The 18,018-nt window shown below is 43.0% G+C and overlaps 1 protein-coding gene across 2 annotated transcripts in view; it reads left to right on the forward strand.

Moving 5' to 3' along the window:
* LOC123999927 (NEDD4-like E3 ubiquitin-protein ligase WWP2) overlaps nt 1–6,593 on the forward strand; it is a 42,746-nt gene extending 36,153 nt beyond the window's left edge. For both annotated transcript variants that reach the window (XM_046305970.1, XM_046305979.1), the window contains 11 exons: nt 188–266; nt 416–487; nt 685–773; nt 3,484–3,643; nt 4,418–4,551; nt 4,690–4,830; nt 5,008–5,128; nt 5,296–5,400; nt 5,510–5,606; nt 5,693–5,765; nt 5,926–6,593. In XM_046305970.1, the coding sequence (XP_046161926.1) occupies nt 188–266; nt 416–487; nt 685–773; nt 3,484–3,643; nt 4,418–4,551; nt 4,690–4,830; nt 5,008–5,128; nt 5,296–5,400; nt 5,510–5,606; nt 5,693–5,765; nt 5,926–6,025 (1,171 nt within the window). In that variant the 3' untranslated portion in view covers nt 6,026–6,593. The remainder of the gene's footprint in view (nt 1–187; nt 267–415; nt 488–684; nt 774–3,483; nt 3,644–4,417; nt 4,552–4,689; nt 4,831–5,007; nt 5,129–5,295; nt 5,401–5,509; nt 5,607–5,692; nt 5,766–5,925) is intronic.
* Nucleotides 6,594–18,018: the final 11,425 nt, after the last annotated feature.

Raw genomic sequence — 18,018 nt, forward strand, 5'->3', positions numbered from 1 at the left:
TCACTGTGCAGCTCCACAGCTGGGCCTATTTTCCTGTCTCTAAAGCATTTGTGCACAGGACAGCCATGACAGGCCTGTCTTTGCCCAGTACAGCTCCAATATCCCTCCCCTGACATGCACACATTTGAAGTCTGGCTTTAGTTCTTGCTGGTACAGCAAAAAAGACTCTCCTTTTGTTTCTCTGTAGGTCGAGAACTGGTAGTTCTCCCGGGGCCTATGATCGCAGCTTCAGGTGGAAGTATCACCAGTTCCGCTTCCTGTGCCATGTAAGTGCTGACAGTCGTTTCTCAGACCTCTGTTATGAGAACAAGGTCTTATCTCAAGCCAAGTTATTTTCTACTGTGCCGACTCGATCTCTTTGCCTAATGTCTAGCATTGAGGAAATAGATTTTTACACTTCTCTCTGCCTCTCCAGTCCAATGCCTTACCCAGCCATGTGAAAATCTCAGTGTCCAGACAGACTCTATTTGAGGACTCATTTCAGCAGGTAAGGATGACGTGGAGTCGGTTTCCCTGCTGAGGAATTTCTATTTTAAATGTTATGTAATTAAACATGCATGAGGGTTGCTGTTGTTTATCTATTCATTTGTACCACTATTTGTATTTTAACAACTAATATAGGATCGTAGGGTGGCAGTTTCTTTGTTGTGATGTATGTGCTTGTGTTTTGTCCTCTTTCCTCAGATCATGAATGTGAAACCATATGACTTGCGTAGAAGACTCTACATCATCATGAGGGGAGAGGAAGGTCTTGATTATGGAGGCATTGCTAGGTAAGATGGCCATCTACTGCCTGCATGCCTGGCCTTCTGCCTCTTACAACAGTTGTCTTTCTTTCTCCTACCTCAGCTATAAGTATTCCTTGTCTACTCTGTGTTCCTCACTTAATTATTCATCATCCATCATTTATCAACTCCCTGTCTCTTGCACTGTCATCTGTTGTCTGTATGTGTTTTGGTGTTTGTGGACTTGTGACAGTGTTTCCACCACTGGTTGGTGTCAGCGGTGGGATCCCGGGCTTTGTTCCTCCTGCTCCTCCTCCTGCTCCTCCTCCTGCTCCTCCACGTGGTCTGTGTTTGCGTGTGTCTCTGTCTCCGGTGTCGCGCCAGTGGTTTTACCCTATGGTAGGTTACGTCATGCTGTTCTACCACAGGGTAGAACCACGGACGGGATGTTTGGATGTGTCTGCACAGCCCCGGTACGACCCCCGGGACTGGCTGGCCGGCCGTGGGGGCAAAGGTCAGGGGCTTGGTGGTGGCCGGGGCTTCATTCTCTACATGCATTCATATTCTACATTATACTGCTTGTCTTCGTGGTGCTTTATGGTGTTGTGTGTGTTAGTATGTATATTTGTATGTCCATGTGCTGACTGTGTAAAGGTAAAGATTTTGAATAATCTTTCAGTCATGTCTCTGTGTTGGTTGCAGGGTTATCATTAGCCAGTAATAGCTGGCTTTTGGCCGATAAAAATCTATAAATATTGAAAATAGTGCTAAATACGGCTGCTAGAATCCTGACTAGAACCAAAAAAATGTGATCATATTACTCCAGTGCTAGCCTCCCTACACGGGCTTCCTGTCAAAGCAAGGGCTGATTTCAAGGTTTTACTGCTAACCTACCCAATTTGTAAGTCGCTCTGGATAAGAGTGTCTGCTAAATGACTTAAATGTAAATGTAAATGTAAAATCCAATCAATAAAATTGCCTGGGAGAAGATGAAAAAATCCCATTGAGGAAAAAATGTTTTTTAGCCTATTCATTGATGGAAATACATTTGACTGGTCATGCTTATCAGTCCATAGGTTCATTTGCAATTTTCTTGGAATGACATTGCCTCGTGTACAGTGTATACGTTAGTTATCACACGCGTACAGCATACAGAGCCTTTGAGCTGAACATCTGTCAGACAGTTGGAGAGCTGCTGCTGTAGCATCTCAAATGGCAACGGAAGGCAGGCTTCATCAGTGCATCACACACCACTTTGCAATGAGTTGGAGGCAGTATGCATTTTGAAAACATTTATTTCATTGTTTTAAACGTGAATGTTTTAATACATATTATGAGTCTTACCTTGCTTCAAATGAGCCTATTAGATCTCTCTTTCAGCATTTCTAATGGATGTTTTGGTGTTTTCCTGCTAATTGTATTATGGAAGGAACATTCACGGGTAGCTTACTGCCTTGTGTGCATTACTGCGCTTATAATGTGAAAAAATAATAGTTTATCAACATTTTAAGCTAAATGTTCTGATCTGTTGCATCACTCATTGCTTTAAAAAATATATATTATGTAGCCTAGGCCAACTGGTTGTATGAATTTGGGATTTATCGTTCCCACAACTGTCCCAGAGTCTGTTTGAAATAGGTTATTTCTCCCTTGACAAGCTGACCAATAGAATAGGTCAACTTTTGTACTATGGAGGATAGTAGATTGACATAGGCTAGTGATTTAGCTGTTTGTTACTCATCTTGTTGGCTGAGGAAAAGTACATGTGGACAGTTATTCTAACATCTTCAAAATACACATCAGAATTCGGTAAGAAGGACTGCACATACCTAGGATAGGATAAGTATTCCCTCTCACCCCCCCCTTTAAGATTTAGATGCACTATTGTAAAGTGACTGTTCCACTGGATGTCATAAGGTGAATGCACCAATTTGTAAGTCGCTCTGGATAAGAGCGTCTGCTAAATGACTTAAATGTAAATGTAATGCACATCTTTCCATCCTCGACTTGCATGTTCTGTTTTTATGAATTACCATAATCAAAATGTGATTTGTCATTCTGAGCACCATGGGTGGATGACCTAATCATATTACACACCCAATGCATATGGGTCCGGTAAATGTAAATGTTGCCGGTCAAATGTCCAGAAACCCTGGTTGGTTGGACCATTCCTCATTGTGGCAGTTTCTCTTTCATATTTTGCAGATAGAAACGGGAAATTTGGAAGCCATTTTGGAGTTTGGTTATAGAGGTGACATTTTAAAATGTTAGCATAAATTACAGCACTTACTATGGTGATAAATGGAAAAGTCATTACCACAATAAATCATTACAAATATCTAAAATGACATATTTTTGTTGAAACTGCCATACAGCTAATGTCCTCCATGTTATGATTTTGGTAAACATATTGAATTATTTGTGAATTTGACATTGTGCTTTTATTCATTAGTTTATTAGTTACTTTTGAGTTACATTAGTTTATTAATGAGCAAGTGTATGCAGAAACTGGACCCAATTCTGATTATTTAGAAATTATAGCCACTGTGATGCTTTTTTGTGCTGTCAGAATGTCTCATATTGTTGTTGTCAAATGTGTGATTTTGTAATGTATGAGATGTATTTAATGCTGTACTACTCTGTAGACAATACAAAAAAGCAGTGTCAAAAGTGACAATCTGTACCCCTCACACATAGGTAGATTTCCTGTCCCTCTGATAGATATAGATGTGTACTGCCCTGTCTCTCCTCCATACAGAGAGTGGTTCTTCCTGCTGTCCCATGAGGTGCTGAACCCCATGTACTGTCTGTTTGAGTACGCTGGGAAGAACAACTACTGCCTGCAGATCAACCCCGCCTCCTCCATCAACCCTGACCACCTCACATACTTCCGTTTCATAGGGCGATTCATCGCCATGGTGAGCGATGCTTAATTGGCAAATTTGGTGCAGATTTGCAACAACAAAAGTAAACTACAGCAATAGTTATGGTTAGAGTTTAACATATGATGAGGATGTGTTGCACAGAAGGATTTTTAGGAACAGGAGAGGAGAGCACAGTGTATGATGGTCTGTGTGTGTGTTCATTAATCTCTAAATCGTTTTAAAGCCGTGTTCCTAAACCAAGTATAGAACCCTCCCCACCCCCACCGCCCATCTTTCCAAACCCAACTCTCTCTGTGGCAATATCCAGAAAAGACAGGCCCCTAAAGCAACAGCCATCTTTCCAAACCCAACTCTCTCTGTGGCAATATCCAGAAAAGACAGGCCCCTAAAGCAACAGCCATCTTTCCAAACCCAACTCTCTCTGTGGCAATATTCAGAAAAGACAGGCCCCTAAAGCAACAGCCATCTTTCCAAACCCAACTCTCTCTGTGGCAATATCCAGAAAAGACAGGCCCCTAAACCAACAGCCCCTCCCCCCATGACCTCACTGCCGGACACAGACCACACCTCTTATCCACCTTTTCACTACTAACTGAATCAATCTTCTCCACACACAGACAGACTTGTATGTGTCTTCTGTGAGTGCGTTCTGTTAGTATTGAAACGGTGCGTGTGTGTGTGATCACTTTACTGTGGTTAGGCTAAATGTGTCTTCATCTATGTGTATCAGCACAGGAGAGAGATTAAATTTATGACATGTTTTGGTGTAGTACTTATTGCATCCACTCTCCTACCCTCTCCCTCTAGGCCCTGTACCATGGCAAGTTCATCGATACTGGCTTCACTCTGCCGTTCTACAAGCGTATGCTCAACAAGAAACCCACTCTGAAAGACTTGGAGTCTATTGACCCTGAGTTTTACAACTCCATCATGTGGGTGAAGTAAGTACTCCGCCCCTTCATTATGTCTGTGTGATTGTGTGAATCTGAAAAGTATGTGAAGAGTGATGGAAGCATTTGACATACTTGTGCAGCTTAAAGCTTCAATAAGTTTACGATGCATCTGTGATCTGTCTACAGAGATAACAGTCTGGAGGAGGGTGGGGTGGAGCTGTACTTTGCTCAGGATATGGAGATTCTGGGGAAGGTGTCCACCCACCAGCTGAAGGATGACGGAGAGGACGAGCTGGTCACCACGGAGAACAAGGAGGAGTACATCAGGTCAGCCATCTCCATCAGTACTTTGTCCCTCTTGTCTGTCTCTGTCAGTCACTGTGCTATCCGTCACTGGTGTGCCACATACTAGCATTCATCTTGTTTCATCTTGACACTTACGTCAATTAATATCCTTCCTTGTTGCCTAGAAAATGCTATTTTATCATCCCTGTCTCTCTACAGTCTGCTGACAGACTGGCGGTTCACACGTGGAGTGGAGGAGCAGACCAAAGCCTTCTTGGATGGCTTCAATGAAGTCGTGCCTCTTGAGTGGCTTCGCTACTTTGACGAGAAAGAGCTGGAGGTACGTAATGAGGCTGGAAGAAAATGCAGGAAGTGTGCTCGGTTAGATAGGCGGAGTTATAGGTTATGGAGATTTCACAATGACTTAAGTTGGTAGAGGGGACTATTTGTTGCAGATTTTCTTTCTGTGACTGTGGGTTAATGGTATGTTCTCATTCCTCCCTCCAGCTGATGCTATGTGGGATGCAAGAGATAGACCTCAGTGACTGGCAGAAGAACACCATCTATCGGCACTACACCAAGAACAGCAAGCAGATACATTGGTTCTGGCAGGTACAGTACAGTGGCCTCCCTTTACTGCTGTGTGTGTCTCTGTGTGACTGTCTGTCTCCCTATGTGTACGTATTGCCCATGTCATGACTCTTACCTGTGTATTATGTAGGTGGTAAAGGAAATGGACAATGAGAAGCGGATCCGCCTGCTCCAGTTTGTCACAGGAACATGCCGTCTGCCAGTCGGAGGCTTTGCTGAACTCATAGGTGCAGTTCAGCCACCATTCAGTAACCACCTTTTTCACTGTCAAATGTCTTTTGCCTAAGAATCTAACAGTCTCTTTTTCCCTTAGGGAGTAATGGGCCTCAAAAATTCTGTATAGACAAGGTGGGGAAGGAGACTTGGCTTCCAAGAAGCCACACCTGGTGAGACTGATGTTTTCCTGAATTCCTTTGCCATAGTTGATTTATTGTTTGTTATCGGTCCTATGATAACATCAATTCGTTTTGTGTCTATGTGTGTACCCCTACTGAACACAAACTGATCCCTCACTCTCTTTTCTCTCCATCTCAATCACTCACACAGCTTCAATCGCCTGGACTTGCCACCCTACAAGAGTCTGGAGCAACTGCGAGAGAAACTTCTGTTTGCCATTGAGGAGACCGAAGGATTCGGGCAGGAATAAGGGAAAAATAATCACATAATGAGTGAGGGAAGGTGGATAGAGAAGGAAGAGTCATTCATTCAAGTAGTTTTGTTGTTAATCACAGGAATATGAACTCTCTGATCATCTAGCCCCACTTCCAGGACTGTGGGAGCCCACCTGTACCTATCCTCACACTAGGTTGTGGGTACAAGGGAACCAGGATCAGAGTAGGGAACAGGTGTGTGAGCTGAGGGATGGTCCAGAAAGATTAGTGTTATGATATGACCCTAAACCCTCTGTCCTGCCTGAAGACGCCAGCCACGAGATCTAGAGCACACCAGAAGCATAAAACAGGATAATGTCTTCGAAATAATTGTATCAACTGCAAATCGCAACAACAGCACAGCTACAGCCAGTATATCATATCTATCTAAGAGAAATTAACATTTAAAAATGAGAGCGTGTGTGTTTGAATGGGAGAGAGAGAGTGGTTATAATTAGTGACTTCTGTTAAGAGGAAAGATTGGTGAGATGTGATTTTTCTTTTCTGTTCATTGTGAAATTCATTGTTACCTGTACATAGCTCAAATAAATGACTCAAATCTTGGTGGGTTGATTGTGATGGTACAAGGAATCAATTTTCTTAATGACTTGGTTAGAAATGTTGAATATGGTTTTGGTTAGAATGTCATATTGCTAGAACACTGATTTGGTTATCCAGCCAGCCATATTAGTCTGCTAACAGTATGTCTGTGAAACACTGTCGATGACCTCCCATTTCAAACATAAACTTCGACTGCAGATACTGACAGGAGACAATGACAATGTAAGCAATAATAATACATAGTTAGACATTTTGGGCACATCAAGCATTTCATGATAAAATAAGACTTGTGCTGCTGAAATATGTCGACATTCAATTTTGACACTAATATTTACATTGATTAATGCATCTCAAAATGTATGCACCGTAGTGCAACAATGATAAGACATCAATGAAGGTCCAAAACATTGTAATGCTTGTGTCTATGCTGAGATCGAGCTGCCTTGGGCAATGTCTGGAAGCACACAGCCAGGGATGGGCAAAAAGTACAAAATACTATTACAAAATACCATAAAAATCTAAATAAACTACACAATACTTGTATTTTCAAATACAGAAATACATTTGCAAATAGTCTGCCTGAACATCAACATTCTCAGTAACTGTTACAGAAATGTTTTACTTGCTATGATTGTGATATGTGTTGTTTATCTACCTTAGTTGAACGCAATGACTAAATCACTCTGGATAAGAGTGCTAAATGACCAAAATGTTACATTTCTATGTGAAAATGAACATACCAGAATGAACTGCAAAGCAAATGACAGCAATATTTCCACATATAACTCACCATTCCTATTATATTTCATGGACCTTGAAATAAGCCTAGGCCAAAGTACCAGAGTAGACCTACAGCTACGTAAACTTGTGTAGAGTAGGCCTACAGCTACGTAAACTTGTGTAGAGTAGGCCTACAGCTACGTAAACTTGAGTGTAGAATAGGCCTACATTGATGCAGAGTGATGATTTTCCATACAATTTTGACAAATGGTGTGCTCGTTTTCATAAATCCTTGTCAGTTTAGTGTGACAATAGAAAAATGTCTAATCAGCCCTGAACTTTTCATTTATCAATGGGCATTTGAGGAGCATGAACAGACACAATTTAGAGGCAATACAGAACTTTTGCCTCTGGGGGTGCTCTTTAGCCAAAAGGAGTCAAAAATTGTCTGAAATATTGCACAATAATTTCTGGATTAGACATAATGGTTTGTTATATCAAATCAGGGGTGAAACTTACACTGGGAACGGGGGGGGGGATTCTGAAATTCCATTTTTGTCCACCCCAGTCTTATCATTGGAAAGGATGCCAAACGAGGCAACGGTGTGTTTTAGGACCATGCGGACACCTCCGAGCGGTCAGGTTAGCTGTTTGGAGTGATTATCCGACCGGATTTTTAAAATTAAATGTCCTCCCACTTCTAAAACCAAAGTTACACTCCTGTATCAAATCATATGTGAATAATGAACAGTACAGGCTACACTCAAAACAAAATGTGAGGCAAACAATTGGCAAATAAACCTCTGTACCTCTTTGTGGTTCCATCATTTCCAGAAACATTGTACCATGTTGTTGTTTGACTAGTACTTGATTGATGTATTTTAGAGACCTTCAAACTAAATACTTTCTGGAAGATAAAGTTTATTATGTAGTGTGTATGAATACTAGAATAACCTCATCCATTCATGTCTTGCATAGGTTAAAGGAATAATCCACTCAAAAACTTTTGGTATTTTTTCATTATTCCACTGTTGACACAGTCCCACATTTTTCCCATGTCAGTAATCAACTTTTCAAGATATAGGACTTTAAAAAATCTAATTGTTACTTGCCACATCATCATGAAGATGCAAAATGCATCATATGATGCAAAAACATCCTCATGATGATGTGGCAAGTGCCATTTTGCTTTCAGGGCATAAATGCCCCATGAGCACATTGCGATCAATGCAGCGGCAGCCACAGGACACCTTGATGAGGTTATTATTGTGCAGGGTAGCCTAGTGGTTAGAGCATTGGACTAGTAACCGGAAGGTTGCAAGTTCAAATCCTGAGCTAACAAGGTACAAATCTGTCGTTCTGCAATTAAACTGTTCCTAGGCCGTCATTGAAAATAAGAATTTGTTCTTAACTGACTTGCCTAGTTAAATAAAAAGATTTTAAAAATGGTGCTTCTAAACAAATTAATGGGTGATGTATGGTACTTTTGATTTAATATCTCGACAAAAACACATTTTTTATGTTGTGATCATGAGATAAATAAGTTGTGATCTTGACATAACAATGGATCTATTTTTTCTTCTTTCATATATCCTCTGCTCTTATATAAATACTAGAGACAGAAGAGGAATGAAAAATGTGCAATGCATTGAATGTATCAGTGAGATACAACAATAATAAAAGAGCATAGTTTTTTATTCAATTAACTAACCACCACAGCAGGGGGCTCCTGCCACCATAGTTAGCTAGTTGGTTTAAAACTCACTGCTATTGCTTCAGTATGTGGGCTACTGATGAGATTTCCCAGCTGTGCTACGAGTGCTTCAGCGAGTTGCCCAGAAGAGGAAAGCCCGAGCCAGGCAGAGAGTGGATGCTGTTGGCCGCGGTAGCAAAAGTTTGCGTCCCTGAATCAAGAGAAAGGTCAAATATAAATGCATCTCGTTGACTTTGTTTCTTCCCCTTCAGTTCATAATACAAATATCAGAGAAATAACTATATATGTAGGCAACACAAGCAAACTGTACTTGATTTTCTATGAGTGAATGAGTGAGTGCAATAAGGACTTTGTTTTATCTCCACTGTTGAAGTGGTGTCTTTGGGAGCTGGCACAAGTGTATTTGGCACTTAGCCATGAGCTCAAAGGGTTGGTATACCTGCACAGCTCACACTTGCACATACACACACACTTTTTCTTACACACATGCTCTCATCCTCTCACACAAAAAAACACACACACGAAGCATAGATACGTAGTGGCTCACTCACCTTCTCGTCCCATCCGGAGATGTGCTTAATGACCACCATGCAGAAGTCATTGCTAGGAGGGGCTGCATTAGGTGAGAGCATGTCCAACCTGGTCTCATAGACTAGACATAACTTAGTAATTGTCAATCCGGGACACTCAAATTAGTACGATATGTTACGTTTGGTATGGTTACATAAGACAGATGGCAAAAACAGAAGTAGGACGGTTGGTTGGTTGAGGTGGATGGGTGGGCATATAATGTGAACGTTTAGCAGCCCAAAGGACGCAATTTCAAATCTCATCACGGACAACTTCAGGGAATTAGCAACTTTTCAACTACAGCTAACAGGTTACACACTGCATCGGCAGGATAGAACAGCAGCTGGTGCACGATATCTAAGGAAGTCTTGAGATTTTGCTCGCCTGAGGTAGAGTATCTCATAATAAGCTTTTAGACCACACTATCTACTTAGTGAGTTTTGATCTGAATTTTTCATAGCTGTCTACACACTCAATGAGCTGTATACCGCCATAAGCAACAGGAAAACGCTCATCCAGAGGCGGCGCTCCTAGTTTTATCTCATTTCTATCAGCATGTTAAATGTGCAACCAGAGGGGGAAAAAAACTCTAGACCACCTTTACTCCACACACAGAGACACATACAAAGCTCTGCCTCGCCCTCCATTTGGCAAATCTGACCATAATTCTATTCTCCTGTCCTGCTTACAAGTACAATATTAAAGCAGGAAGCACCAGTGACTCGGTCAATAAAAGAGTGAAGCAGATGCTAAGCTACTGGACTGTTTTGCTAGAAAAGACTGGAATATATTCCGGGATTCTTCCGATGGCATTGATGAGTACACCACACCAGTTACTGGCTTCATCAATATGTACATTGATGACGTCATCCCCATAGTGACTGTACGTACATATCCCAACCAGAAACCATGGATTACAGGCATCATCTGCACTGAGCTAAAGGGTAGAACTGCCCGCTTTCTAACCTGGAAGCTTATAAGAAATCCCGCTATGCCCTCTGACGAACCATCAAACAGGCAAAGCATCAATACAGGACTAAGATTGAATTATACTACACCGGCTCCGATCCTCGTTGGATGTAGCAGGACTTGCAAATTGTTACAGACTACAAAGGGAAGCACAGCCGAGAGCTACCTAGTGACACGAGCCTACCAGACGAGCTAAATTACTTCTATGCTCGCTTCGAGGCAAGTCAGGTGCCTTGCGAAAGTATTCGGCCCCCTTGAACTTTGCGACCTTTTGCCACATTTCAGGCTTCAAACATTAAGATATAAAACTGTATTTTTTGTGAAGAATCAACAACAAGTGGGACACAATCATGAAGTGGAACGACATTTATTGGATATTTCAAACTTTTTTAACAAATCAAAAACTGAAAAATTGGGCGTGCAAAATTATTCAGCACCCTTAAGTTAATACTTTGTAGCGCCACCTTTTGCTGCGATTACAGCTGTAAGTCACTTGGGGTATGTCTCTATCAGTTTTGCACATCGAGAGACTGAAATTTCTTCCCATTCCTCCTTGCAAAACAGCTCGAGCTCAGTGAGGTTGGATGGAGAGCATTTGTGAACAGCAGTTTTCAGTTCTTTCCACAGATTCTCGATTGGATTCAGGTCTGGACTTTGACTTGGCCATTCTAACACCTGGATATGTTTATTTTTGAACCATTCCATTGTAGATTTTGCTTTATGTTTTGGATCATTGTCTTGTTGGAAGACAAATCTCTGTCCCAGTCTCAGGTCTTTTGCAGACTCCATCAGGTCTTCTTCCAGAATGGTCCTGTATTTGGCTCCATCCATCTTCCCATCAATTTTAACCATCTTCCCTGTCCCTGCTGAAGAAAAGCAGGCCCAAACCATGATGCTGCCACCACCATGTTTGACAGTGGGGATGGTGTGTTCAGGGTGATGAGCTGTGTTGCTTTTACGCCAAACATAACGTTTTGCATTGTTGCCAAAAAGTTCAATTTTGGTTTCATCTGACCAGAGCACCTTCTTCCACATGTTTGGTGTGTCTCCCAGGTGGCTTGTGGCAAACTTTAAACAACACTTTTTATGGATATCTTTAAGAAATGGCTTTCTTCTTGCCACTCTTCCATAAAGGCCAGATTTGTGCAATATACGACTGATTGTTGTCCTATGGACAGAGTGTCCCACCTCAGCTGTAGATCTCTGCAGTTCATCCAGAGTGATCATGGGCCTCTTGGCTGCATATCTGATCAGTCTTCTCCTTGTATGAGCTGAAAGTTTAGAGGGACCACCAGGTCTTGGTAGATTTGCAGTGGTCTGATACTCCTTCCATTTCAATATTATCGCTTGCACAGTGCTCCTTGGGATGTTTAAAGCTTGGGAAATCCTTTTGTATCCAAATCCGGCTTTAAACTTCTTCACAACAGTATCTCAGACCTGCCTGGTGTGTTCCTTGTTCTTCATGATGCTCTCTGCTTTTAACGGACCTCTGAGACTATCACAGTGCAGGTGCATTTATATGGAGACTTGATTACACACAGGTGGATTGTATTCATCATCATTAGTCATTTAGGTCAACATTGGATCATTCAGAGATCCTCACTGAACTTCTGGAGAGAGTTTGCTGCACTGAAAGTAAAGGGGCTGAATAATTTTGCACGCCAATTTTTCAGTTTTTGATTTGTTAAAAAAAGTTTGAAATATCCAATAAATGACGTTCCACTTCATGATTGTGTCTCACTTGTTGTTGATTCTTCACAAAAAAATACAGTTTTATATCTTTATGTTTGAAACCTGAAATGTGGCAAAAGGTCACAAAGTTCAAGGGGGCCGAATACTTTCGCAAGGCACTGTAACACTGAAACATGCAAGCACAAGCTGTTCCGTACGACTGTGTGATCACGCTCTCCACAGCCGATGTGAGTAAGACCTTTAAACAGGTCAACATTCACAAGGCCGCAGGGCTAGGCGGATTACCAGGACGTGTACTCCGAGCATGCGCTGGCCAACTGGCAAGTGTCTTCACTGACATTTTCAACTGCTCCCTGTCTGTAATACCAACATGTTTCAAGCAGACGACCACAGTCCTTGTGCCCAAGATCACTAAGGTAGCCTGCCTAAATGACTACCGACCCATAGCAATCATGGCTATAGCCAATTTCTATTGCACTCCACACTGCCCTTTCACACCTGGACAAAGGAACACCTACGTGAGAATGCTATTCATTGACTACAGCGCAGCGTTCAACACCATAGTGCACTAAAGCTCATCACTAAGCTAAGGACCCTGGAACTAAACACCCCCCTCTGCAACTGGATCCTGGACTTCCTGACGGGCCACGCCCAGATGGTAGGGGTAGGTAACAACACATCCACCACGTTGAGCCTTAACATGGGGGGCCCTCAGGGGTGCATGCTCAGTCCCCTCCTGTACTCTCTGATTCAACAGGAAAAGGAGGACAGAACACGCCTCCATTCTCATCAATGGGGCTGTAGTGAAGCAGGTTGAGAGCTTCAAGTTCCTTGGTCTCCACATCACCAACAAACTATCATGGTCAAAGCACACCAAGACAGTCGTGAAGAGGGCACAACAAAACCTATTCCCCTTCAGGAGACTGAAAAGATTTGGCACGGGTCCTCAAATCCTCAACAGGTTCTACAGCTGCACCATCGAGAGCATCCTGACGGGTCATTGCCTGGTGTGGCAACTGCTTGGCCTTCGACCTCAAGGCACTACAGAGGGTAGTGTATACGGCCCAGTACATCACTGGGGCTAAGCTTCCTGCCATCCAGGACCTCTATACCAGGCGGTGACAGAGGAAGGCCCTAAAAATTGCCAAAGACTCCAGCCACCCTAGTTATAGACTGTTCTCTCTATTCCCACACGGCAAGCGGTTCCCGGAGCGCCAAGTCAAGGTCCAAGAGGCTTCTAAACAGCTTCTACCCCCAAGCCATACGACTCCTGAACATCTAATCAAATGGATACCCAGATTTCTTGCATTCCCCCCCTTTACACTACTTCTACTCTCTGTTATTTTCTATGTATAAGTCACTTTAATAACTCTACCCACATGTATATATTACCTCAACTACCTTGACTAACCGGTGCCCCCGCATATTGACTCTGTACTGGTACCCCCTGTATATAGACCCGCTATTGTTATTTACTGCTGCTCTTTAACTATTTGTTACTTTATTTCTTATTTTGGGGGATATTATTCTTAAAACTCCATTGTTGGTTAAGGGGTTGTAAGTAAGCATTTCACTGTAAGGTAACCTATTGTATTCAGTGCATGTGACAAAAAAAATTGATTTGATTTTGACCTGCAGGGGTCAGTCTACTTCTGTGCAATAGTGGTGGGGAGATATCCATACAGCCATCAGGCCATATAGCGCACTCTGATCACCAGGTGAGCTACTACATATGGGAAAAGTGGAGCGACTGGAAGGGTTTGGAGGGAGGTAGAAGAAAGGAAAGTTCAAGGCTCGGCCTCTCAGCTTGCATGTGATGTTTGTGTGAACCGCCAGCTCTGTGGTTTTAGTTGACGACCATCTGGTGGCTTATCATGCATTATGGCTGCTCACAATCCTACTGTACAGTATGCCCAGGTGAACTATGATAGAGCAGAGCCCATAGCCTGTTAGTCAGGTCTGGGCTCTGTCCTTTTGGGGGCCCCCCAACCAAATCTTGCAGAAAAACATTTTAGTGGCCCCTCTCTTGACAATGGAGAGAAACATTTATGTTTTTAACATTTCTAGAGCAGCATTCAACATTCTGCTGAAAAGGCAGCATGCAAAATTCATTTTTTTAAATATGTAACTTTCACACATTAACAAGTCCAATACAGCAAATGAAAGATAAACATCTTGTTAATCTACCCATCATGTCCGATTTCAAAAATGCTTTACAGCTAAAGCACAACATATGATTATGTTAGATCACCGCCAAGTCGAAAAAAACACAGCCATTTTTCCTGCCAAAGAGTCACAAAAATCAGAAATATAGATAAAACGAATCACTAACCTTTGATGATCTTCATCAGATGACACTCATAGGACATCATGTTACACAATACATGTATGTTTTGTTCGATAGTGTGCATATTTATGTCCAAAAATCTCAGTTTACATTGGCGCCTTACGTGCAGTATTGTTTTGATTCCAAAACATCTGGTGATTTTGCAGAAATACTCATAATAAACATTGATAAAAGGTACTAGTGTTATTCACAGACTTCTCCTTAATGCAACCGCTGTGTCCGATTTTTAAAAAACTTTACGGAAAAAGCATAATCTGAGAACGGCGCTCAGAGCCCAAAACAGCCAGAGGAATATCCACCATTTTGGAGTCAACAAAGTTAGAAGCAACACCATAAATATTAACTTACCTTTGATGATCATCATCAGAAGGCACTCCCAGGAATCCCAGTTTGACAATAAATGACTTATTTGTTCCATAAAGTTCTATCATTAATGTCCAAATATCCACTTGTTGTTAGCGTGTTCAGCCCAGTAATCCATCTTCATGAGGCGCGAGCATTTCATCCAGACAAAAACTTCCGTTACAGTCCTTTAGAAACATGTTAAACGATGTATGGAATCAATCGTTAGGATGTTTTTAACATAAAACATCAATAATGTTCCAACTGGAGAATTCCTTTGTCTTCAGAGAAGCACTGGAACGAGAGGTAACTGTCGGGAGCACCCGTCATGAGACCAAGGCTCTCTGTCAGACCAGCGACTCAAAGATGTCTCATGAGCCCCTCCTTTATAGTAGAATCCTCATTCAAGTTTCAAAAGACGGTTGACATCTAGTGGAAGCCCTAGGAAGTGCAACCTCATCCATATCTCAATGTGTATTCGGTAGGCCAAGCTTTGAAAAACTACAAACCTCAGATGTCCTACTTCTTGGTTGGATTTTTCTCAGGTTTTCGCCTGCCATATGAGTTCTGTTATACTCACAGACATCATTCAAACAGTTTTAGAAACTTCGGAGTGTTTTCTATCCAATACTAATAATAATATGCAAATATTAGCATCTGGGACAGAGTAGGAGGCAGTTCACTCTGGGCACGCTATTCATCCAAAAGTGAAAATGCTGCCCCCTATCCCAAAAAGGTTCAAATATATTCCTACAATTCTACTCATTTTGTCATGGGGAAGAGAGAAAACATTTGCAGTTTTACAGCTTATTTCCTGCAATTTGACCCATTTTGCCATGGAGTCAAGATAACTTTTTGCAGTTTTAAACACCCACAAGAATGGAAATTCACTTTTTTCAGCAAAAAAAACAATGCCCATAGCTTACCCATGATGTTACAAAATGATTTCTAGTCAATAAGACAATTTTAGTCAAAGTATGATATACTTTGGGGTTGAAGGGGGAAATCCGAAGAGGTAACTTTTGATATTTTCCATGCCAATGCGTTGTGGTTGCCCTATGATATTATGTGCTAATACTTTTCAGTCTACGTTTCTTTTCAGGGCTGGGTTTAAGTTGAATGTTACCACCCACCAGCTTATTATTCAGAAACAGTGTGCTGGGTTGGGACAGGGTAAACCTGTCTGGAGGGGAATCCAAGGGAGTGGTGGTGTGGGGAGTCCAGAACAGGGTAGCAGGGTGGAGAGATGTGGAACAGGAGACAGAGTCAGGGCGGCAAAACTGCAGTGAGAGGATAAACAGCGTCAAGCAGGGAAACAGGTACAGCAGGGTAATAGGATCTAGAATAATAATAATGACTAGAAGCATAAACTGACTGAGCAGAGATCATGATCTGGCAGAGTGGAAGTGACAGAACTGAGTATTTGTAGAGGTCTTGATAATGGAACGAGTTGTAGCTGGTAGGGATCGGCTCTGACTCCAGCACACAATCACACACACCAACAGAAAGGGAGAGAGAGAGCGAGAGAACTAGGTGAATGGCTGCAGGTCAAGCAGACACCGGATGACCACTAGGGGTGGTAGCAGGAGCAGATGTGAAATAGTCTGTATAAATGTATTTTTATAAATGGTAAAATTGTGTGTAATATGATTGCATTTTGCAACCCCGGTTTTTCTTTTTCGTGTCCAATATACTCAGGGTATTGTTTCATATAATTTACGGAGTGCCCCATGAGCAAAGTCATTGTAGCCTTTCATTTCACTTCCCTTAGCTGTGACAACCATGGCATGAGCACGGGCTGACTTGGCATTGCTGTAGCGCAGCCTGCCAGAAGCCTACCAAAGGTTGCATTGTGTCCATTACAATGTAGAATCTAGTCCAAACTGTTCGATGGTTAGGTTATTGTAACAATGTGCGCTGAGAGTCGGGAAGCAAGGAGTGAGTGTTTTAATAAATAAACCTAACATAATACAAAACAAGACAACATGAACAACGCACAGATATGTCACAGAAACAGAAACAATGATGCCTGGGGAAGGAACCAAAGGGAGTGACATATATAGGGAAGGTAATCAGGGAAGTGATAGAGTCCAGATGAGCGTATCGATGGTGACAGGTGTGCACCGTAACAAGCAGCCCGGTGACCTAGAGGCCGGAGAGGGAGCACATGTGACAGTGCTCCCTCCCTGTCGCGTGGCTCCAGCCACAGGACGCAGACCAAAATTACGATCCCAGGGATCAGGAGCAGACCGGTCACCTCTGCTAAGGCACGGGAAACCTGTCAGTCCAGCTGAGATGCGGGAGCATGGTGACCTAGAGCGCCGGAGAGACAACATTCATGACAGTACCCCCTCCCTGGCGCATTCAGCTCCAGCCGTAGGACACCAACCAATGGGACAATCCCGGGGATCAGGAGCAGGCCGGTCACCCCTGCTGATGCACGGGAGCCTGGCGTTCCGGCTGAGGCATGAGAGCATGGCGAGCCGGAGGAAGCAGGGGAGCCTGGCGATCTGGTGAAGGCATGAAAGACGGATGAGCCGGCTGTAGCAGGGGAACCTGGCGATCCGGCTGAGGCATGAAAGCCCGACCTAAGGAAAGCATCAGGGAGTGTTTTTTGTGTCAGTGTAAATGACGTCGGGTCCAGGAATCGCTACAGGTTCTCATGCCTCTGCCGGATGGTCAGGCTCTCGTGCCTCAGCCGGATCACCAGGCTCCCCCACCACAGCCGGCTCGTTGGGTTTTCATGCCTCAGCCAGATCGCCAGGCTCCCCTGCTTCCTTCGGCTCCTCAGGCTCACGTGCCTCAGCTGGTTCATCAGATTTCCTGTGCCTCTGCAGAGGTGACCGGTCCTCCCCTGATCCCCGGGATCGTCTTTTGGTCAGCGTCCTGCGGCTGGAGCCACGCGTCGGGGAGGGGGTACTGTCACGTGTGCTCCCTCTCCAGCCTCTGGGTCACCAGGCTGCTCGTTATGTCACACACTTGTCACCATCGTTACGTGCATAATAACACTCATCTGGACTCCATCACCTCCTTGATTACCTGCCCTTTATAGGTCACTCCCTTTGGTTCCTTCC

Source organism: Oncorhynchus gorbuscha, linkage group LG02 (assembly GCF_021184085.1).
Source record: "Oncorhynchus gorbuscha isolate QuinsamMale2020 ecotype Even-year linkage group LG02, OgorEven_v1.0, whole genome shotgun sequence".
In the NCBI taxonomy this organism is placed as follows: domain Eukaryota; kingdom Metazoa; phylum Chordata; class Actinopteri; order Salmoniformes; family Salmonidae; genus Oncorhynchus; species Oncorhynchus gorbuscha.